The sequence below is a fragment of the Diabrotica virgifera genome, chromosome 4, assembly GCF_917563875.1.
Source record: "Diabrotica virgifera virgifera chromosome 4, PGI_DIABVI_V3a".
Lineage (NCBI taxonomy): Eukaryota > Metazoa > Arthropoda > Insecta > Coleoptera > Chrysomelidae > Diabrotica > Diabrotica virgifera.
In genome coordinates, this window is record NC_065446.1 from 228,228,665 (window position 1) to 228,252,013 (window position 23,349).

Below are 23,349 nucleotides of genomic sequence, written 5' to 3' on the forward strand. Positions count from 1 at the left end.
ACGTCAACAAACTTTTAACATTTTTGAAATAATAATTATGATCCTTATCAATTGTCAAGCAGTGTATTTAGAATACTTAAAAAATTATCTCACAATAAAAACGTTCATTCTTTATTTTACAAATTGACCGTTCTACATTGGGAAAGAAAAAACCGGAGACGATCACCTTCTATAACAGCAAACGGCACTAAAGCGGGTGTTGATGAACTATGTGCTACTTATGATGTTTCGAGGAATACAAAAAGATGGCCTATGGTGGTGTTCTATGCCATGCTAAATAACTGCCATCAATGGGAACATTATCTATCGCTCAAATAAACAAAACACAAATAGAACAGCGTTCATTACACAACTTGGATTGAGTTTGATAAATGAACAAATATAAAGGAAGAAAAATGTGAAACTGCTTAGAAACTTGCGTAAAATAATAAACGAGCACCTTGGAGAACCACCGTTCAACCACCACCTAAACCTAAGATACCAAGGTACAACTAGGTGTAAGGATTGCCCATCAAACAAAGACAGAAAAACGAAACGTACCTGTTTATCTTGTAACAAGACGATCTGCATGGAGCGCTCCAAATTCAGCTGCCATGATTGTGCAGAGTTAGTTAAGCTAAATGTATGCATATTTAAATTTTTAAAAAGTTATGCCCAGTTTCAGAAATAATTCTCTTCCGTTTTTTATTACTATTTCTCTTAAAAAGGACATTTTTGATAAAAAGTTTCTTGTATCCATTACTATTATAAAATATAATCTCATATTTTTTACAACTTTCTGTATTTTATATAAATGATTAGGTAATAAATGCAAGTATTAACAAAAATACAAATATTTATGTAAGTAATCGATTTTTATTTAATTTGTAAAATAAACGTATATAATAGGTATCTTCGGGTGCAAGATATTCGTCTAGGCAGGTGACGTCAGTTTTTTCACCAGGCATGCGCCGGGTTAACATCGAAATTATTACTAAGTCAGTTCCACACAAATTCTCTTATATACCAGTATGCCTCTGATCTGGAACCTTCGATTTGGTGGCGACGATCTGGCTGGTACGGGTTCCAGTATTTTCAATCCTGTTTCATTCGAACGCTGAATATTACGGAACAGCTATAGAGAAATTCACATCGAAAGTGCAGTACAGCTAAGATAGGGCAATACATTTCTTATGAGCAATAAACGTACAGGGTTGTCGTTCTTCACCAGTTGTTGATTGCTCTCTCAAGAGCTTCGCACAGGACTGGCTTGGATAAAATGCATCTCCCGGCAGTACGAGTATAATATTTTATATTATCTATACAGTAGAATAAAAAAAAGGAAATCCACGAAATGTATAAATAGCTTGGGAAGTACTATTTTTTTTATTAGTTTGTACTTGCAGTAGCGATTCTTTTATATAAAGCTTGAAAAATTTCGAAATAGATTTTTGAAATCTGAGCTATTAGAAACAGTGCGTGCTTTTAAAGATCAACACGATCAGTATAATCTTGATGAATATGTTTTACAATGTAATCATTTATAATGTATCATTGCAACTTAAATCCTATAGAAATGGTGTGGAACAAACTTAAGCGATATGTAGCTACCCATAATACTATTTTTAAAAATGAAGAGGTGCGCCAGTTGATCCAAGACTGTTTCGCACAAGTAACAAAGCAAAAATAGGTGAAAGTAGCGAAAGCGAATCCGACATCTTGGATGCAGAGGGCGACATTAGTATAATTGATTACCTGTGACTAACCTCGATTATTCTACAACCAATGAAATGCATTTATCAGTCCAATCACAGTACGAGCTTTTCGGGTATTGGGCTGAGTGCAAAGAACTTGAGTGGGTATTAGGTATATTGGCTGTTGGAAAGCTTTTCGGTAGCTTATGAAAAGTTTAAATAGGAACGTGCAAACCGTTTCGATCTAAGTCAAACCGTTTTGATGTCATAACTGTCCAAAATGTGAAAATGGCCACTTTTCAAACGTTAATAACTACAAAACAATTGAACTTGGATATAGGATATGGTACACGAAATGAGCCCATCAAAATCAAACCCTGCTAAATCCAAAAGTTTTCGTTTTCTCTTTTTTTACACATTTGTAATGTTATATTAAGTATATAAGTATATATTAATCTACAGGAATAAGGTTTCGGCTCAGAACCTTCTAAATCCGCTTTAAAATACCCGTGGAATGTTGACACGTTAGAATCAAATCCTGCTATGTCCATTACTTTATGAACAATAAAGCAACGGCGTAACCAGGATTATCCTAAGGGGGGTTACAACTACTGGAGGATTTCTGGGGGTATAGAATACCGCCAATTTAAGCTCAAAGTACATTCCAATGGGGTGAGGGGAGTTGTAACCCTCAAACCCCCCTGGGTATGTCACTGCGAATAAAGTACTTCGTTTTCTTGTATATTTTGTATGCTTTCCTGTCAAAATGGTTCAATACCCACTTTTAGTGCATTAATTGCCCCTAAAAGCAGTTGAAAATGAGGAATTTGGACAATATTATGTGGGCTTAGAATCAAAATCTGCTAAGTCCAAACAAAAAGAACAAATTTCTGAAAATGTAAGCGGCATGCAGAAAAATGACTCTATACCAAATTAGTGTGCCATTTTATAACATTTATTGATGCCCCTTTGATTGAGCCATGCCGGATACTTTTTGGAAAATTTACATTTTTAATGTTTTTTTAGTCTCCTGAAAATTTTCAAAACATGGATCTAGTAGGTTTTGATTCTATAGGCAAATATATTATGTATATACCTAAAATATCGAAATTTTACTAACCATAATTTTTCCATAATCGATTGATGCAGTTATCAGAGGTCCCACCTTGTATCCTGTATAGTCATCAAAAATGGTATTTTAAAATATATTTGTTAGTTCATCAAAGTAGGTAGGTATACAATTTTAAAATAAATTTCTCGCTAAAAACTTCTTTTTTGTTTTTATTAAATTATTTTATCATTAAAAAAAAGTCTTTTTATTAAAATGCATGCTTCTTATTTGATCCCACCTTGTATCCTGTATAGCCATCGAAAATGGTATTTTAAAACATATTTTAGTTCAATAAAGTTGGTAGGTATACAATTTTAAAATAAAATTCTCGCTAAAAACTTCTCTTTTGTTTTTATTAAATTATTTTATTATTACAAAAGTCTTTTTATTAAAATTCATGCTTCTTGTTTGATCCCACCTTGTATCATGTATAGCCATCGAAAATGGTATTTTAAAATATATTTGTTAGTTCAACAAAGTAGGTAGGTATACAATTTTAAAATAAAATTCTCGCTAAAAACTTCTTTTTTCTTTTTATTAAATTATTTTATTATTAAAAAAAGTCTTTTCAATAAAATTCATGCCTCTTATTTGACTTCTTGAAGATAATTATTTGTAAATATCTAATAATAATCTTATAATAAATATCTAATGTCTCTGTGTTTTATTCTAATTTGCAATATAAATTAAAATCAAAACAAGATAGTTTTACCCATAATACAGCCCCGCCGTAAAACCCTTTGTACGGTTCTGTACGTGATTAGTACTTCGACCTGTTTGTGCTGCCAGTCGCATGGCGTGAAATTCGGCAAATGCGCATTCCTATCTTAACCGTACTGTACACCCAGTGTGAATTTCACAGTAGAACCTAGTAGTACCTGAAAACCTCTAGGTCGACGGTGTGTTTACAAGAGGGTTCGATCTAGGTCATTTAAGGTGTAACCATAAATGCTGTTTCAAATGTCCATACCGACTAAAATGCTTAGAACAAATTTTGCACTTGTAAGGCATTTCTCCAGTGTGTACCATTGAATGCCTTTTCAAATCTCTATTTCGACTAAATTGCTTAGAACAGACTTCACACTTGTAAGATTTTTCTCCAGTGTGTACTCTTAAATGGTTTTTCAAATATTTATTTTGACTAAAGTGCTTAGAACAAATTTCACACGTATAAGGCTTTTCTTCAGTGTGTATCCTTAAATGCCTTTTCAAATCTCCATTTCGACTAAATTGCTTAGAACAGACTTCACACTTGTAAGGTTTTTCTCCAGTGTGTACTCTTAAATGGTATTTCAAATGTTGATCTTGACTAAAGTGCTTAGAACAAATTTCACACGTATAAGGCTTTTCTTCAGTGTGTATCCTTAAATGCATTTTCAAATTTCCATCCCGATTAAATTGTTTAGAACAAATTTAACACTTATAAGGCTATTGTCCCGTGTGTATCCTTAAATGCATTTTCAAACTTCCATCCTGATTAAATTGTTTAGAACAAATTTCACACTTGTATGGCTTTTCACCAGTGTGTATCCTTAAATGCATTTTCAAACGTCCATCCCGATTAAATTGCTTAGAACAAATTACACACTTGTATGGCTTAACTCCAGTGTGTATCCTTAAATGCTGTTTCAAATTTCCCTCCTGATTAAATTGCTTAGAACAAATTTCACACTTGTATGGCTTTTCTCCCGTGTGTATCCTTAAATGCATTTTCAAACTTCCATCCTGATTAAATTGTTTAGAACAAATTTCACACTTGTATGGATTTTCGCCAGTGTGTATCCTTAAATGCATTTTCAAACTTCCATTCCGATTAAATTGTTTAGAACAAATTTCACACTTGTATGGCTTTTCGCCAGTGTGTATCCTTAAATGCATTTTCAAACTTTCATTCCGATTAAATTGTTTAGAACAAATTTCACACTTGTATGGCTTTTCACCAGTGTGTATCCATAAATGGCGTTTCAAATGTTCATCATGACTAAATTGCTTAGAACAAATTTCACACTTGTATGGCTTTTCTCCAGTGTGTATCCTTAAATGCTGTTTCAAATTTCCCTCCTGATTAAATTGCTTAGAACAAATTTCACACTCGTATGGCTTTTCTCCAGTGTGTATCCTTAAATGCCGTTTCAAAATTCCACCCTGATTAAATTGTTTAGAACAAATTTCACACTCGTATGGCTTTTCTCCAGTGTGTATCCTTAAATGCTTTTTCAAACTTCTATCCTGATTAAATTGTTTAGAACAAATTTCACACTTGTATGGCTTTTCACCAGTGTGTATCCTTAAATGCATTTTCAAACTTCTACCGTGATTAAATTGGTTAGAACAAATTTCACACTTGTATGGCTTTTCTCCCGTGTGCATCCTTAAATGCGTTTTCAAATTTCCCTCCTGATTAAATTGCTTAGAACAAATTTCACACTCGTATGGCTTTTCACCAGTGTGTATCCTTAAATGCATTTTCAAACTTCTATCCTGATTAAATTGTTTAGAACAAATTTCACACTTGTATGGCTTTACACCAGTGTGTATCCTTAAATGCTTTTTCAAATTTCCACCCTGATTAAATTGTTTAGAACAAATTTCACACTTGTATGGCTTTTCACCAGTGTGTATCCTTAAATGGTTTTTCAAATGTTCATCCTGACTAAATTGCTTAGAACAAATTTTGCACTTGTAACGCTTTTCTCCAGTGTGTGTTAATAACTTTCTTTCGGATATAGTTTTAATCTCGTTCTGGCGTAAACCTAAAACAAAAACCAAACTATAAAACTTTGCATGCAGAAACGGCAGATCATAAACAAAAGCAACAACTCTATAATAAATGAACCAAGTAAAAAACCAAACTAAGACAAGAGATCAGGTGATGGTGATATCAAATTGGGGTATTCCCATCTCGGCCCACTATAATCCTTTAATCCTTTATGATACCCCAGGTACATTTTAAAAACCCCCCCAGGTCGGCTCGAAGATTAACAGGTAGGTATTAGGGGGTATTCCCATCTCGGCCCACAAATTTATCTTGGAATTATAGATTAGGGAAAATATACTGTTTGGGTATCTGCTACGCCGCTGCTCATGTATCCAAATTAATTAGAAAAGAATTCAATACTGACAATAATTTAACCAATTTGACAACAAATGATTTACATTGTGCAAAAAAAATCTGTATTATGCTCATCGGAAGTCTCAACCAGCTTTACCAAAATCAATTTTTGAAGTTCATGAAATTTTAAGAAAATTAGAACCAAAAACAAATAGAGGGGAGAACTTTTTGTTAGTGAATGACTCGATCGAAAATTTAGTGATATTTTCATGTGATAGTAATTTAAAATTTTTATGTGAATCGAAAATTATTTATATGGATGGTACATTTTCGTACTGTACAAAGTTTTTTAAACAAATGTTTACAGTTCACAGCTATTTTAAGGGTCATTATATTCCGTTAGTATTTTGTTTACTGAAAGACAAAAGCGAAAATTCTTATAGACAATGCATTATGAACATTTATCAATATTGCGTGAGTAGAAGTTTAACATTTTCGCCACAAGAAGTAGTCATTGATTTTGAAATTGCTATTCATAATGCTGTAGTAAAAATTTGGCCAAATTGTAAAATTACCGGTTGTCGATTTCATTTAACACAAGCTTGGTTTAGAAAAATCCAAAGCTTGGGTTTGGTTAGTTAATGAATATAAAGATAAAAGTTCAGATATAGGAAAATGGCTGCGTTACTGTTTTGGCCTTTTATTTTTAAATCCCGAAGAAATTGATGATTTTTATTTTTTTTAACTTTATGAAATTAAACCTGAACATCCTAAATTGGAAGAATTTTCTGACTACCTTTTACAAAACTACTTAATATCTGATTCAAAATTTCCGCCAAAAATATGGGCAGATGCTTCCGCGGCTTTAAATAAAACTACAAATGCATGTGAATCTTTCCATTCCCATTTCAATAATTCAATGTATCAAACTCATCCTTCATTATTTATATTTTTAAATTCAATTTTAAATATACAAGCTGAAGTTCATGTTAAGGGTCGTGTCATATTATAATGCACGTTGCGTTTTCGGCACGTAGCGTAGCGTTTCGAAAAAATATAAAAACCTGATTTAACAAAGTGTATGACACGATACGCTCCGTACAGTATGAATTGTTCATATTTAAAACCATAAAAACAATATTTTTCGGAAACGCTACGCTACGTGCCGAAAACGCAACGTGCATTATAATATGACACGACCCTAAGTGTAACAGTATAAATACACCCCATAAATTTATAAATATACATTCAAAAAAGCGCCATGATTTTATTAACACAAAAGTTAATGAATAAACAATTAGCTTTTATTTTTATTGGACTATGGATATTTATATATATCTATTTAATAAAGTTATTCTATAAATGTGTTTTTTTCCATTGAGATGTAAAATTATTTGATTGTAACAATTAATATCTCATCTCATGAGCCGAGCTGGGTATATTTTATATCGGGCAGTTTTAATCTTTGCGCCGACTTGGGACATTTTTAAAAGACCTACCTGTTTCTTGGGCCGAGATGGGCACTGCCCATCAAATTATATCAGTTTATAGCGGACGGCGTATTCTTCACCAGACAGCAGCGATATCTGCACTAAAGACTTATATATTTACGAGGAAAACGAAAAGCCCCAGATACAAAGTTTACTACCTTTTAAACAATTAAATAATTGAAATAAAAATGTAATAAACAATATTTTAAATCCAAGACTTTTCGTTAATAAACTGCTTTCTGGCTGCATCCCATATCACCGGATTTCACAATATATAATCACAGAGACGACGAAAATAGGAGAAAGCAAATAGAGGACACTTAGGCCACGCATTTACCTTCTCTTCGTCTAGGAAAAGGACCGAAAGACAGTTTCTAAATACTCAAAAACTGAGTAAAAATGAAAAAGATGAAAAAGATCAAGGCAGGTTTTGTTTATATTCGATTCAGAGTTGGACCACCATCTCCATATAGCCATTTCAGCATCCTTATGCGTCATCAGTGAAGCTTATGCAGTCACAACTCTGAAAGGAACATAAACAATCTGCCTATTTAAGGCAAACCATCGCAATGCAATGAACCCACCTTTTGAGACGCAATACAGCGACATCTCTCGTATTACGAGGAAAACGAAAAGCCCCAGATACAAAGTTTACTACCTTTTATCTGGGGCTTTTCGTTTTCCTCGTAATACGAGAGATGTCGCTGTATTGCGTCTCAAAAGGTGGGTTCATTGCATTGCGATGGTTTGCCTTAAATAGGCAGATTGTTTATGTTCCTTTCAGAGTTGTGACTGCATAAGCTTCACTGATGATGCATAAGGATGCTGAAATGGCTATATGGAGATGGTGGTCCAACACTGAATCGAATATAAACAAAACCTGCCTTGATCTTTTTCAACTTATATATTTATACAGATAGGCCTGGATCCCGCTTGCCAAAAAAGTTGATTAATAGCAAGCTGAACATTTGTTAATAGCTTAAGGGCAGCTAAAGTCCGAAAATTGAATTTTTTAAGTTTTTTGGGTTATGATTGAAAATTATTCTCTGAAATCTTTTCTTTCCAACGATATATAACACATTATAGTATAAAATATCCATGGTTACAAAACTATTTGTTTTCTGAACGTCTGCACTCAACTTACCGTGTACCAGTAGCTTTATAGCCTATCAGAGTGTTTTATGTTTTTGCAATTTCCCGAATACAGTGGAACCCCGATAAGTCGGCCTCCGATAACCCGGAACAATTTTCATGAGACAAAACAAACATTTTTTCACTTTGACGGAGTTTTTTACCAAGAAATAAACAATACTGTATACAACTCTACGTAATTTAGATATACTGTGCATATGTATTTCATGTTTTTGCAATTATAATGTGTATTTGTTTATTATATGTATGTATTTTATTAATTTTTACCATATTCTCCGGTTAACCCGGATTTTCGATAAGCCGGATCGACCGCGGTCCCGATTAATCCGACTTATCGAGGTTCCACTGTACTAGGTTTTTAAGATATCTCTGGATTCTTAGATGATATAAGGTCCAAATGTTTACAGTAGTTGTAGATAGATAATATCTAGTCCCGCGTTAAGTTTTATTGAAAAATGTACAAAAACAAGTAAAATAAAAAATAAAATCTAAACTTTTTTCGGTTTTTTTGTAAGAGTACCTATTTTAAAAAAAATTAAAAGAAATGTTTCTTTCACTTTAACTTTACAAAAATCTACGCGGGACTAAACAATGCATGTAGTTTCAAAATAAAACAAAAATTAGGTCTCTAAGTGCTTTGGTTACAGAGTACAGAGATATGTGACATAATGTTAACATTGTCGATAAATGGGACTTTGGGTGCCCTTAACGGTGTCTAGTCAGACAAACTTTGATGTGTGGGAACACTGGAACAGGGGAAGTTTTAATTGTGGAACGTGTCATCCTGACAAGTTTATGACTGTGAAAACTAGCATGTTCTTTTTTAGTTTATTCAATAGCAAACTTTATATAATATATGAAAAAATGTTTGTCCGACAAAAATGTTGGGCATTTTAATAAGTCCGACACGCAGAACATGTCAAATGCCAGGAATTATATTGGTGGTAAATAGCAGTCTGATTTTTGCATGAGAGTTTAATGAAAGGGTAACAAATCAATTGGAAGTTCTGTCCGACAAAATACATGGGACGTTTTCGTAGTCGAAACGTTCGACTAATATAATAAAATAACGTTCGAAACCTGTAACCTTTTCCACAATTCAAACTTCCCCTGTTACAGTGTTCCCGTACATCAAAGTTTGTCCGACTAGACACCATTATACTATTAACAAATTTTCAGCTTGCTATTAATAAACTTTTTTTGGTACGCGGGATCCAGGCCTAAGACAGAGTGTCATGTTGAGCAAAGTGACATCATTATTTTTTTGGATCAGTGCTGTTTGACTCTTACACATAAAGCTGCGACACTAGTCTTCCTCTACCGTGCCTATACCCCTACTTAGTTTCGTGTTAGTTTCTCGACACAATAGACTAGTATGGTAGTAATAAGAGTGAAGTACCCTGGTAATGGGGTTGATTAACTTCAACACACTATATACTCATAACTACTTTATTTTGGTGAACTAATTGAAACGGGCTGTTCTATTCTAATTTCTTGGGGTTGAGAGCGGACTGTATTTCTAATCGGTTGGAACAGCCACGGTGAGCAGACCTAGAATCACTATTCGGTGTAGGTATCTGCTCGTTTGGGGTAGAATTAAAAGGATGGCTAAATATTATGCCGTTTAATCAAGCGAAGAAAAATTATGACAATCAAATCCATTTACACCGCGTCGGCCAAGGTTTTTGTTTTTTATTGAGCGTTGCTATGGGACTAAAGCCGCGTTCGCTCAGCATGTAGGGACAACGCATTAACCATACCGCCGCCTTGAAATAATCTTGGATTATTTCAATACATTAAGTTATTAAAATAATAGATTGGACAAAGTCTTGGCCGAGGCTATGCATATCAACTATAAAATAAATAGAACAAATTGGTTATAAGCATAAAAACAAGGTACGTTTACAAAGGAAACAAAAATGAATAAAATGAATAAAAAAGTTCGTTTGATATAATTTAGTTATTAGAGAGTTTTAGTGTCCATTTCGATGGGTAGAGGACAAACTTTAGTTACACTGCGTTTAACTATTCCATTTAAAGTTAATACACTAACAACGCGCACAACACCGTCCTTGCCAGGATGAAGTTCACAAATACGGCCTCGAGTCCATTGATATACAGGAGAATGTTCGTCTTTTAGAAGAACCATGTTGCCTAGCAGATTGGGTGTGTCTTTCTCAAAGCGCCATTTGTAGCGTTGCTGTAGTGTATGTAGGTACTCTGTTTTCCATCTAGACCAGAAGTTCTGGAGCATGAGCTGCAAGTGCTGGTAGCGGGATAATCGGTTTATGGATCCTTCTAACTTTAGATCAGAGACCATGTTTATAGGATGCCCAATTAAAAAATGTCCGGGCGTCAAGGCTTCCATATCGTTAGGATCATTGCTCAGAGAAAACAGAGGCCGGGAGTTCAGTACTCCTTCAATTTGCACCAACAAGGTATACAATTCCTCGTAAGACAATGGATTAGTATCAGTTAGGATTCTACGTAAATGAGTTTTTATTGACTTTACAGCACTTTCCCATATACCGCCAAAATGAGGAGATTTTGGGGGAATGAAGTGCCAATTAATTTTGCTTTCTTGGGAGAAGTTTTTAATATTGGAATTTGTTAAAATATCATGAATGTTTAGTAGCTCGTTGTTGGCTCCAACAAAATTACTACCGTTATCAGAATAAATATCAGTGCAAAACCCGCGTCTAGAAGTAAAACGCCTTAGAACACTAATGAAACATTCAGAGGTTAATTCGCTAGCTAGCTCGATGTGCACCGCTTTTGTAGCCATGCACACGAACACACAAATATATGCTTTACTCAAGCGACGATTACGAAACTTTGATTCTCTCAAGAGAAAGGGTCCAGCGTAGTCTACGCCAGAGCGGGTAAAGGGATGAGACATAGTGATGCGAGAAGGGGGTAAATCTCCCATTAGGTTTTTGATAGTTTTAGGGCTGGACTTAAAACAAGGAATGCATTTATGTAAAACCTTTCGAACGGCATTTCTTCCATTCAGGGGCCAAAATTTTTGACGAACAAATGATAACGTTGCTTGAGCTCCTGAATGAAGGTTTCGTTTATGCTCTTGGGAAATAATGAGTTCAGTAAAGTGGGATTTGTCCGGAAGTAAAATCGGGTGTTTGGAATAGTATTGTAGATCGGCATTTCGCAATCTACCACCAACTCTTATAATATCATTTTTGTCTATAAAAACATGCAAGGAGCTAAGTTTACTGGAAGGCATCACTTGACCTTGCTTTTTTAGGATTTGAATATCTTCAAGAAAATTGCGAGATTGAATGTGCTTTATAAGAAGTATTTTTCCCTTTTCGATTTCATGCTCGGTCAGATCACCAAACATTCTAGACTCTTTGGCAACCTTGAGGTTTGATATAAATCTTAGACAATATGCGGTTACATTGATAAGTCTAGAATAGCTGGAGATTCTTTCGATAAGCAGGGAAACTATATCAGATTTGATTTCCTGGGTGGACAATATAATAGATTTTGGATTTATTTCTGGTAAATCCTGATCTAAATTTTTTGTAAAGTTAGAAATGTGATTAATTGTGGACCAGGTCTCATTTGGTTGAGATAAGAACGTGGGACCATGCCACCATAATTCAGAATTATGTAAATCAGTGGGAGTGGCTCCTCTGGATAAGATATCAGCGGGATTAGAATCGGAGCGTGTATGATACCAATTGTCAATGCTTGATAATTGTTGTATCTCCGATACACGGTTACAGACAAAGGTTTTTAAAATACGAGGTTCAAGAGATAACCAATTTAAAACAATTGTGGAGTCGGTATAAAGGTAAGTTCTTTGAATATTGAAATCCAAAAGATCAGTTATCTTTTTAGCAAGACGAGCAAGAACAAGAGCGCCACAAAGCTCAAGTCGAGGTAATGAAATCGCCTTTAAAGGAGCTACGCGTGATTTAGCGCAGAGTAAATTGCTGAGTATATAGCCTTGTGGACTAACGGATCTTATGTAGATGCAAGCGCCATATGCGTTAATCGAACTATCTGAAAACCCATGAAGCTCAAAGTTTGAGGAATTTTTTGAAACAACTTGTCTTGGAATATTATATGCATTTACAAGTGAAAGATTATCGATAAAATGTTTCCAAGTCTTATAAATCTCTGAGGGAACCGGATCGTCCCATGCAATTTTAAGGATCCATAATTTTTGCATTAAAACTTTTACTTGGATAATCATGGGTCCAAGGAACCCCAGAGGATCAAAAATTGATGAAATGGTTGATAAAATCGTTCTTTTTGTTACTAGAGTTGAAGGAGGTTTTATTTTAGATTTAAAATTAAACGAATCGGCTTGAGAGTTCCAAGATATGCCAAGAGCCTTATTATTGGGTGAGTCTGATATAATATATTCAGCGTTAGAGTTTTCTAACTTTAGATTGGGCAATATAGCGTCACTATTTGAGACAAATTTCCGTAAAACGAAACCAAATGAACCTAAAATGGAGGTTAGATTTTTACGAATTAAGATTAATTCCTCCTCGGTGGAGGCACCAGTCACTACATCGTCAACATAAGTATCGAGTTCTAATATGTTACTTTCAATTGGAAAATCGTCTTTTACCAAAATTGATATTTCTTTGAGACACCTTGTTGATAGGTAGGATGAACATGCCATGCCGTAAGTTACGGTATTTAGCTGATAAGTGGAAAGTGTTTCCGTAGGAGTATTTCGCCATATTATGCGTTGAAGATTACGTTGTTCAGGATCAATCAGTATTTGGCGATACATTTTCTCAATATCGCTTGTTAAAACAAAATTATGTTGTCTAAAACGCAGTATTATAGAAAATAGATCGCTTTGTACAGTAGGTCCTATCTTGAGTACATTGTTCAAAGACAACCCTGTTGAGGTGGGAGATGATGCGTCAAACACGATACGGGTTTTGGTAGTTATACTTTCTTGCTTCTCGACAGCATGATGTGGTAAATAATAAGATATTATCGAACTCGATTTGTCCGTCTGTAGACCAATGGGAGACATATGTCCCAAAGTGATGTATTCTGACATAAAATCGTTATATGCTTTATTTAGCAAAGGCTTTCTTTGAAGTTTCCTTTCAATTGACAAAAATCGTTTTACAGCGGAATTATAAGATTCACCAAGTTGAGTAATTTGAGGTTTAGTGGGCAGGCTCACTTGAAAACGACCCGTGTTGTCACGTATTGTGGTAGATTTGAAGTAAGTTTCACACTCTTCCTCTTCCTGAGTATACTTAGAAGAAGAAGACAAGTTATAATTTTCTTCTATTTTCCAGAAGTTTTCAATGCTAGATTGGAGCTGGTCATTAGAAGATGTTAATAAGCAAGAGTCAATAGTTGTGTTCAAAGAACAAGCACTCGGAGGGACGGGACCGCTAACAATCCATCCCAATTTAGTTTGTTGCAAAATTGGTTGATTTTTATTACCCCTGATTTGACTTGAGCTTAAGATATTAAAAAACAATCCTGCTCCTATGAGAATATGTACTTCAGAGGGGTCATAAAAATTGGGATCAGCAAGAACAATATTGTCAGGTATATTTAAATGAGTAGTGTTGATATAATGTTGAGGCGTTAAATCGGTAATACGATCGATAACAAGAGCAGGCATTTTAAATGTATAATCACCGCTTAAGGATTTTACTTCTAAATTTACTCTTTTGGTTAAGGAAGTAGTTGATAAATTAATTCCCGAGATTGGCAAGTCAACATGTTCGAAAGTAAGATTTAATTTTTCAAAAAGTTCCTGCGTTATAAAGTTGGATTGACTACCACTATCTAGAACTGCTCTGGTTAGTATAGGTTGACGATTTTTGTTAAGTGTTTTCACAACGGCGGTTGATAACAATATAAACGAATTAGGGCTTTGATTGGTTGAGTGCAAGTTACAAGAGGATTGGGAGGATGTGGAATTATTTGGTTGGAGAATTGCATTTTGCGAGGTGGATGCAGAACCATTAAAATTGTGGGTTGGCGAGGTTTCACTCGTGCTACTGATGACTTTATTTCTATGCAATAGGCTGTGATGTTTACCCTGGCAGGTTTTACAAAGGTGGGTAGATTTGCATTCACTAGATTTATGAGAAGATCGTAAACAGTTGGTACATAAAAAAGCCTTTTTGGCCTCAGAAAATCGATCAGGTACAGACATGCTATGAAACTTGGTGCAAGAATAAATGAAATGGTTGTCGGCACATAAAGGACATTTATTTTTGTTTTGAGCTAAAAGTGAATGGCTATTCGATTTAAATGATTGTTTAGGAATTTGATCGTATCTTTTATCATTTCCCCTTGAGTTTAGCTTACATTCAATAGACTCCAAAAATTTACATCTATCACTTAAAAATTCAGTGAATTGACTAATAGTAGGTGATTGAATATTTTTGGTAACCTTTTCCCATTCTTTACGAGAGGTTAAATCTAGCTTTGAGGTTAAAAGGTAAATCAAAATAGCATTCCATTCGGAGACTTTTTCTCCTAGGTTCTCTAATGATTTGTAGTGATTTATAAACGTGTCTGCCAATTTTCTTAGAGCGTGAGATGATTCATTCTTAACAAGGCTTAATTCAACAATGGCCTTGATATGAGCATGAGTAATGGCTTTCTTGTTCTCGTAGCGCTCAGTTAGTAATTTCCAAGCGACATCGTAGTTTTCTGCAGTAGCAGAAAGGGACTTTATGATTTGAGCTGCTTCGCCTTTTAAACTACCTTTGAGATAATAGAATTTTTCAATATTCTGAATATTAGAATTTTTATCGATTAATGCTTCAAAGGTTTGTTTATAGGTTACCCAAGTTTCATAGCTTCCTTGAAATTCAGGTAAAGGAATTGGGGGTAAATAGGTATTTACATGATGATTAGGAGGAGTGATTGAAGAAGGCTGTGCTAATGGTGGAGCTGGGGGCTCAAGAATGAATTTTGCTTTGGCCATAGAGGCATAATATCTGGTTTCGAATTCATTTCTTTCATCTTCTTGAAGATTAATTTCAGGAAGATCACTTGTTAAACAAAGCTGTTCAATATCACCTTGTATTTTTTCAAATTCTAGAGGAAGGTTTTTTAGAGTATCCAAACGAATTTGTAAGTCAATACGACTGGTGCATGATAACGGAGTAACGCATTTTTTTACAAAGTTATCAAATCTGGTTAAGGAGGCTTTAATTATACCACGACGAGCTACTAAATATTTAAGCTTATCTTTAACGTCTTCTTCTGCCATGGTTTGACTAATTTAAAAACGTTAAACAGTAAGCGTTAAGTCGTAATATATAACTTGATGACCCTGTTTATACAAATCAGGTACGCCAATGGCAATCAAATGTTAATTTAATATTACAGTTTTTATTAGAATGGTTTGGAATTAAAATTAAAATATTTTTACTAACCTTGGGAAAGTTTGGTTGCGCCTATGGCGAGGCAAAATGAATTAAAATACTTTAATCAATTTTAAAGGAGGTTGGTTGCGCCTATGGTGAGGCAAAATAAAATTTAAATATTTTAATTAGCTTTAAAAGCGTTTGGGTGCGCCTATGGTGAGGCAAACTAAATTTAAAATATTTTAATTAATTTAAAATAATTTGGTTGCGCCTATGGTGAGGCAAAATAAAATTAAATATTTTAATTAGCTTTAAAAGCGTTTGGGTGCGCCTATGGTGAGGCAAACTAAATGTAAAATATTTTAATTAACTTTAAAATAATTTAGTTGCGCCTATGGTGAGGCAAAATAAAATTAAAATATTTTAATTAGCTTTAAAGCGTTTGGCTGCGCCTATGGGAAGGCAAAATAATATTTAAAATATTTTAATTAGTTTTAAATGAAATTGGTCGCGCCTATGGTAAGGCAAAATTAGATATTTTAATTATTTTTAAAGAATTTGGTTGCGCCTATGGTGAGGCAAATGAATGTTTAAACGAGTTGTAACTTTAAAATTATGTTATCCACGCCAATGGTAGGCTTCAAAAGCTTAAGTATAAGCTCAGAATGGGTAAAAAAGGCTTTATTGAAATTTGACGATTATTTTTCAGTTAAAATGTATGTCAGGAACCCGAACTGTCATCCATTGACTTTAAAAAATGTGTATCTCACGCTAATGCAAATTAAAGTTATACAATGTGAGGAACTGACCTGTATTCTTCGCTCTGAGTTTACCTGACGTGGTGCTAACTGGGTATCCTCCTCGTAGTCTAATGGACTAGCAATCCGGCTCGAAGATGACCATGAAACGGGCTGTTCTATTCTAATTTCTTGGGGTTGAGAGCGGACTGTATTTCTAATCGGTTGGAACAGCCACGGTGAGCAGACCTAGAATCACTATTCGGTGTAGGTATCTGCTCGTTTGGGGTAGAATTAAAAGGATGGCTAAATATTATGCCGTTTAATCAAGCGAAGAAAAATTATGACAATCAAATCCATTTACACCGCGTCGGCCAAGGTTTTTGTTTTTTATTGAGCGTTGCTATGGGACTAAAGCCGCGTTCGCTCAGCATGTAGGGACAACGCATTAACCACTAATAACATATAAATGTGTTCAGTTGATAGGTGATTACATTATTCGGTAGCAAATCCCCAAACCTAACTAACTAACTCGTCTGACCCGCTATTGACTCAAATCTGATCTCGAATCTAATCGTGTTCATATTTATCAAATACTTCGTTATGTAAATATGTTTGTATAAACAAATTGTCGAAACCCAAAAGACTCCATTTTCAAACAAATAAATGTTTAAAAATAATAAAATCTTTGGAATTCTTAGTTCGGAAACAGATTCTCTCTTATACCTATTCCCCATCCTTCTAAAATTTGCAAGGAATAAAGGGTGATGAATGCAGAGACATGGGTAGTCTATATAGTTGCACTCCACAACACATCAATTCACCGAGGCAAAGATCAACAAATCTGTCTCCTAGTACTCAATACGTGAGTAAGAACGTAGGTAGATAAAGGCATTATTTTTATTTTCGATTCAGAGATCATTACCATCTTTCTATGGACCATTTCGATCTCCTTAGTTCTCATCAGGAAAGCTACCGTAATGATGCTCTATCATCTAATGATGATACCGTAATGTCCAGAGCATCATTACGGTAGCTTTCCTGATGAGAACTAAGGAGTTCGAAATGGTCCATAGAAAGATGGTAATGATCTCTGAATCGAAAATAAAAATAATGCCTTTATGTTTGTATAAATTTTTCGTTACTGTGTCAAATGAATAAACAACTTTGTTGATGTAAGCAAAACGTGCACTTTAACTACGGTGTTCTACTTATGCAATTATAACATGTGCCTGATATTTCTTCTTCTTCTTCTTTTGCCCTTTAATTCGTCCAATTTTGAACATAGGCTTCCCCCAGTTTCCTCCATTCGCTTCTATTTAGTGCTTTCTGTTTCCAGTGCGTTCCTCCTATATTTTTAATGTCGTCTCCCTATCTCATCTGGGGTCGTCCCCTTTTTTTTCCTCTGGAAGCCGTCCGTGCATGCACCCCGGTGGCACTGCAGCTTTTCAGCTTATTGTGCTTTCTTCCAATTGTTCTCATGACACCCAATCCAATATAGCAGTGCCCTTTACTAGCCTGTAAAGGTCCATTGGGTTAGTGCCATACACTGTCGGACTTGGTTTGCAGTCTCCATATATTGCTTGTCTCTTACGATCCAGCGCCTCGCAATCGCACAATAAATGTCTGACTGTCTCGGTCTCTCTATTGCATAGTCTGCAGCTGAGATCTCCGTTATATAGTCCTATCGTGTGTAGGTGTCCTTTTACTGGAGAGTGTCCAGTTAAGAAACCTGTAGTGATTTTGAGCTGATTCCTGTTCATTTTGAACAGTTCTTCAGCTCTTTTTGCGCATGTCTGAGATATAAATCTCTTCGCATGCTTTTGCGTGGGAATTTCTTCCCAGTATTCTTTGTGCTGTCTTCGTATCCAGCCTCTTAATCGGTCTCTGATTGTGCTTTTGGGCACTCCCAGTGCCGGTTCTGGACCGAAGTATCTTGTTGCTGATCCTCGTCTAGCAAGTTCGTCAGCTTTTTCATTACCAGCGATCCCTTGATGTCCAGGCACCCAAATGAGTTTTACCTCATTATGTTCCGCCAGGGTGTCAAGTTCTTCGCGGCATTCCCATACAAGCCTTGAGGTTATCCTTAGGTTCTTTAAAGCCCTCAAGGCCGCTTGGCTGTCTGAACAGATATTGATTCTCTTATTAGTATAAGTCCTCAATCTGTTTATCCATGCACAGTGCAGGATTGCATATACCTCCGCCTGAAATACAGAGGTATATTCTCCTAGTGGGATGGAACCGTTATAGTTCCTATCCTCACTATATACTCCTGATCTCGAACCATCTTCTGTCTTGGACCCATCTGTATACCAGGTGTGGCCCTCATACTTCAGATGTCTGCCAGGATCTTCCCATACCTCTCTGGAGTGTATTTCCTCTTCGTCCTCTTGCTCTCTTTCCTGTCCATGGTCTCCATTGTTGTGTCGTGCTATTCCACCTATTGTCCGTTTGTCTAGCGTTATGACCTGCGAAGCTCCATTTTAGCCTGGCTATATGTTGGCCTGCGTCTTTGACTTTTGTTCTATTTCTGACCCAGTTGTTTTGCTTTTTGTCTGTCAATTTTACTCCTAGCATTGCTCTCTTCATGGCTCTTTGTGTCTTCATTATTTTATCCATGTTTGCCTTAGTCAAGGTCCATGTATGGCATGCGTATGTGAGAATTGGGAGAATGCACTGGTCAAACACTCTTGTTTTTAAGTATTGTTGTATTTTTTTATTCTTTAGGACCCATTTTAATTTTCCAAATCCTGCCCAGGCTAATCTGACCCTTCTTTTTACCTCCGCTGTTTGGTTTTCCTTATTTATTTTTATCATCTGTCCCAAATATATATGTTATATCCGTTTTTACCAACTAACCTTAATAATGAAGTACCTACTTATTTCCCATCAGGATATATCAGGTGTCAGCCATCTGAATCGACGCATCCAGTTTCAATGCCAATGTCAGCGAGAACTACTACGTCCAGGCTTTCTCACAACCTCAGCATTTTGTAAATCATATAAAACCATTTGCCGGTGTTTAATATTTGTTCGTAATAATTTAGATTTCATTCATGTAACTTTAATTCTTGATTTTCAAAATAAAATATTTTTTAAAAAGTCTAAAAAGTTTTAAGTGATATAAAAATTGGCGCAGTCAGTAGGATCTGGAAACGTTGTTAGAACACGGAAAGGCCTAACTAACAACGGTGGATTCCAATCCTTTGATTCAGAAACGAACCATCCAAAAGGCAGAGCCGTCATCACTTTGCAGATATCTACGGATTAGGAACACCTGGTGAAGCCCCTGGTAGAGACGCTGTCGAGAACAAGACGACTAGATGTTTTTGGATTTAGTGTAAGTCTAATATTGAATCATCTCGTATATTATTATTACATTATTTTACAATATTATTATTATTATTATTATTATTACTGAATACTGTTCGATATTCCAATATTGATTATACTGAAAATCAATAAAGACAACTACATATTTATTCTCATTACTTGACGTTTATACTGTAAATCGTCAATTTTTATTTATTTATTGTTGTTATAAAACGCCGGAAACACGCACTTTTCGCTCATCGGGCGGTTATTATAAGAACATTTTTTTTAAATATTAAATACAACCACTAAATATTTTCTGATTATCTTTTAACTATTTGACGTTTATTCTGTTAATCGTCATTCCTTTATTTTCACTATTGTTCTTATATACACGTCTGAAACACGCACATTTCGCTAATCGGACAGTTGTTATAAAAACATTTTCTGATATTTTTTATTATTTCTGATTATTATTTGATATTTAAATTGATTTATTTGACCATTTTTATTTTTACTATTTGATATATTGACTATTCCATATTTAAATTGTTTTATTTGACCATTTTTATTTTTATTATTTGATATTTTGATTATTTCATATTTAAATTGTTTTATTTGACCATTTTTTATTTTTGATATATTGATTACCTGTTTTATTTAAATTTATTTGATCATCATGACTGACAACAGTAATACTTCTCGTCCCGCAGTCCCCGTATCTCATATCGAGAATGAACCCGAAGTAGAACCTTATAAACTATCCGAAATATTTTCGATCGTACCCGAATTCGAAGGCGATCAAATATTTTTACAAACCTTTCTAAATGCTTGTGACTATGCCTACAATATGTCTACGCGTGATCAAAAACAACTATTAGTAATTCACATAAAAAATAAACTTCGCGGAAGAGCAGCGCAACTCATAAGCTCTAGAAATCCCTTATCATATGTAGAAATTAAGCAACTTCTTAATTCCCACTTTGGAGACACTAGAGACCTATCTTCTCTCATACAAGATTTACAGAGAGTCAAACAACTTCCAAATGAATCGGCTCTTATATTCCTCAATCGTGTCCAAGTCTTTAATGCAAAAATGCATGCCAATATCCAGAAATCTGGCCTCACTCCTGAAGAGAAACAAGCCCAAATCGTACTAATCGAATCAATGGCGCTCAATACATTATTGACCGGCCTCGATCCAAAAATTGCACATATTGTTCGTGCTAGTAATCCAAAAGACCTTCTTCAAGCTCAGATCCGCATCAGACGAGAGCTACAATTATCCTATTTCGAAATACAGAAAACCAATCGCCCCAATCCTCCCAGACCCAATCAAAATAATCAACCCATTAGAAGACCAAACTTTCAACCACCTAGATGCACCTTTTGTGGACGCATTGGCCACTCAAATAACGAATGTCGTTCTAGACAGAATTCCCAAAACAATCCCCAGAATTTTAATGATACTCGAAATTTCAGTAGCTATCAAAACTTCAATACCGCCCAAAACAATGGCTTTCTGAGGCCAAACTTCAGCCCAAATAATAATTACCAAAACACTAGACCTAATGAACAACAAAGATCTCAATTCACACCCAATCAAAATAATTCACAAATACGCCCTTCTGTAATCCATAAAAACCCCAATTATTCGAACGATAGACACAGAGCTCATTTCGTTAACTTTGAACCTGACCATGTTAATGAATATACCCCGGTTCCAATACCCGGAAAACTATCAGTATGACGATTTTTTCGAAAATAATTATCCACCTCCTGATTATTACCATTCATTCGATCAATCAACCGATTTAATTAATAGCCAAGACTATCAGGATTTTCTCACAGTTCCAAATCAGAACCACCCACCAGACAATGCCATTTCAATAAACGAACCTTTGTCTCAAATAAAAAATCAGATTCAAACTCTAAATTTGGACGACATGAACCCGTCTCTAAATTTTCCAGAACAGAAATTTTTCTAAGCCCTCCTCTTGCTGTAAACTCTAAAAATCCTTATTATATAACAGACGCATCAAACAAGTTTAAACTAATTATCGATACCGGTGTTTGTATCTCTATCTTTAATGAAAATACCGCGAAAAATTTCAAACCACGTTTTCCTGAAAATATGACCATACAGTTTAATACAGACCAAACAATTCATATCAACGAATCTACTTTATTCCCTTTCCAAATGGGGAACCCCCATAAAGTATTTATCTATAATCTAGATACAGATTTTGATGGAATCTTAGGCCTCGATTTTTTTGAACATTACGAATGTGCAATAGATTTCAAGAACAAACAACTAATCACAAATTTTCAAACATTACCTCTCTACAAAGTAGAAACTGATTCGCTTAACAATGAATCTCCTAATCAAATTAAAATAGATCCCAGATCCGAGCAAATATTTAATCTAACATGTCATCTGTCGAATACAGATGCAATTTTGCACAAAAATGATAATGATAAAGTCCATACTCCCAACGCATTAGTACACGTGAATGAAAAAGAAAAATTTCTGACATCTATTATAGTAAACTCAAACACAATCCCCAAAATTACCGATTTTTCTGATACCGCAATAATTGAACCCTATTCAAACTACACGATTCTAAATTTCCAGTCAAACGATAACTTAATAAATTATTGCTATGATAAAATATACCGAAACGACAACATCAAGTCTCGACTTCCAATATTAACAAGGAAGAACGAGAACTAGTAAAAAATCTTTGCTTAAAATATAAAAACAAAAGAGCTAATCAATCTGAAAATTTCGATGAACATCCTTTCAATATCCTGCCTTATGCAATTATTTGTCCTAATAACACAAAAAACAAAACTAACGAATTTACACCGTACAAACTTATTTTTGGATATACTTCTATTAGACCACCCGAAATATTTTATAATGCGAAAACTCACGGATTTATGCCCTACGAACTCATTTTTGGATATACTTCCATTAGACCACCCGAAATATTTTATAATGCTAAAACTCACGGATTTATACCGTACGAACTCATGTTTGGGTATACTTCTGTTAGACCACCCGAAACATTTTATAATGTAAATTTGCTTATATCAAAATACTTTAGGAACTTAGGTAATCCTAAAGGAAAACCCAAATTAAAATTATTGTCCCTTTCGAAACCCAAGAAACCCACGTAAAGTTTGTTACTTTATTAAATACCAAATCCAATAGAACAATCAAAGTAAATTTTGAAAATTCATCTATCATGAATTCTCTTTCAAATTCCTTAGACTCATTTCAGTCATCCACTCCCAGTATATGTTAACCCTAATCAACAACACCATTGGAATCTACTTTGATGAAGAATTTATTTTATTTATTAAGCTCAAGAACCCTTGAATGCATAGAGCTGAGAAATTTAATTTTCCCCACAATTAGTATTAAGTTATTAAGTACATAATAATATTACACTGTACTACTATAATATAGACTATAGACA

The 23,349-nt window shown here is 34.8% G+C and overlaps 1 protein-coding gene across 1 annotated transcript in view; it reads right to left on the reverse strand.

Annotated features, from left to right (window-relative positions):
• Nucleotides 1-835: 835 nt before the first annotated feature.
• LOC126884101 (zinc finger protein 678-like) overlaps nucleotides 836-23,349 on the reverse strand; it is a 55,091-nt gene continuing 32,577 nt past the window's right edge. The window contains exon 3 of the mRNA XM_050649890.1: nucleotides 836-5,537. Coding sequence (XP_050505847.1) covers nucleotides 4,213-5,250 — 1,038 coding nt within the window. The 5' untranslated portion in view covers nucleotides 5,251-5,537 and the 3' untranslated portion in view covers nucleotides 836-4,212. The remainder of the gene's footprint in view (nucleotides 5,538-23,349) is intronic.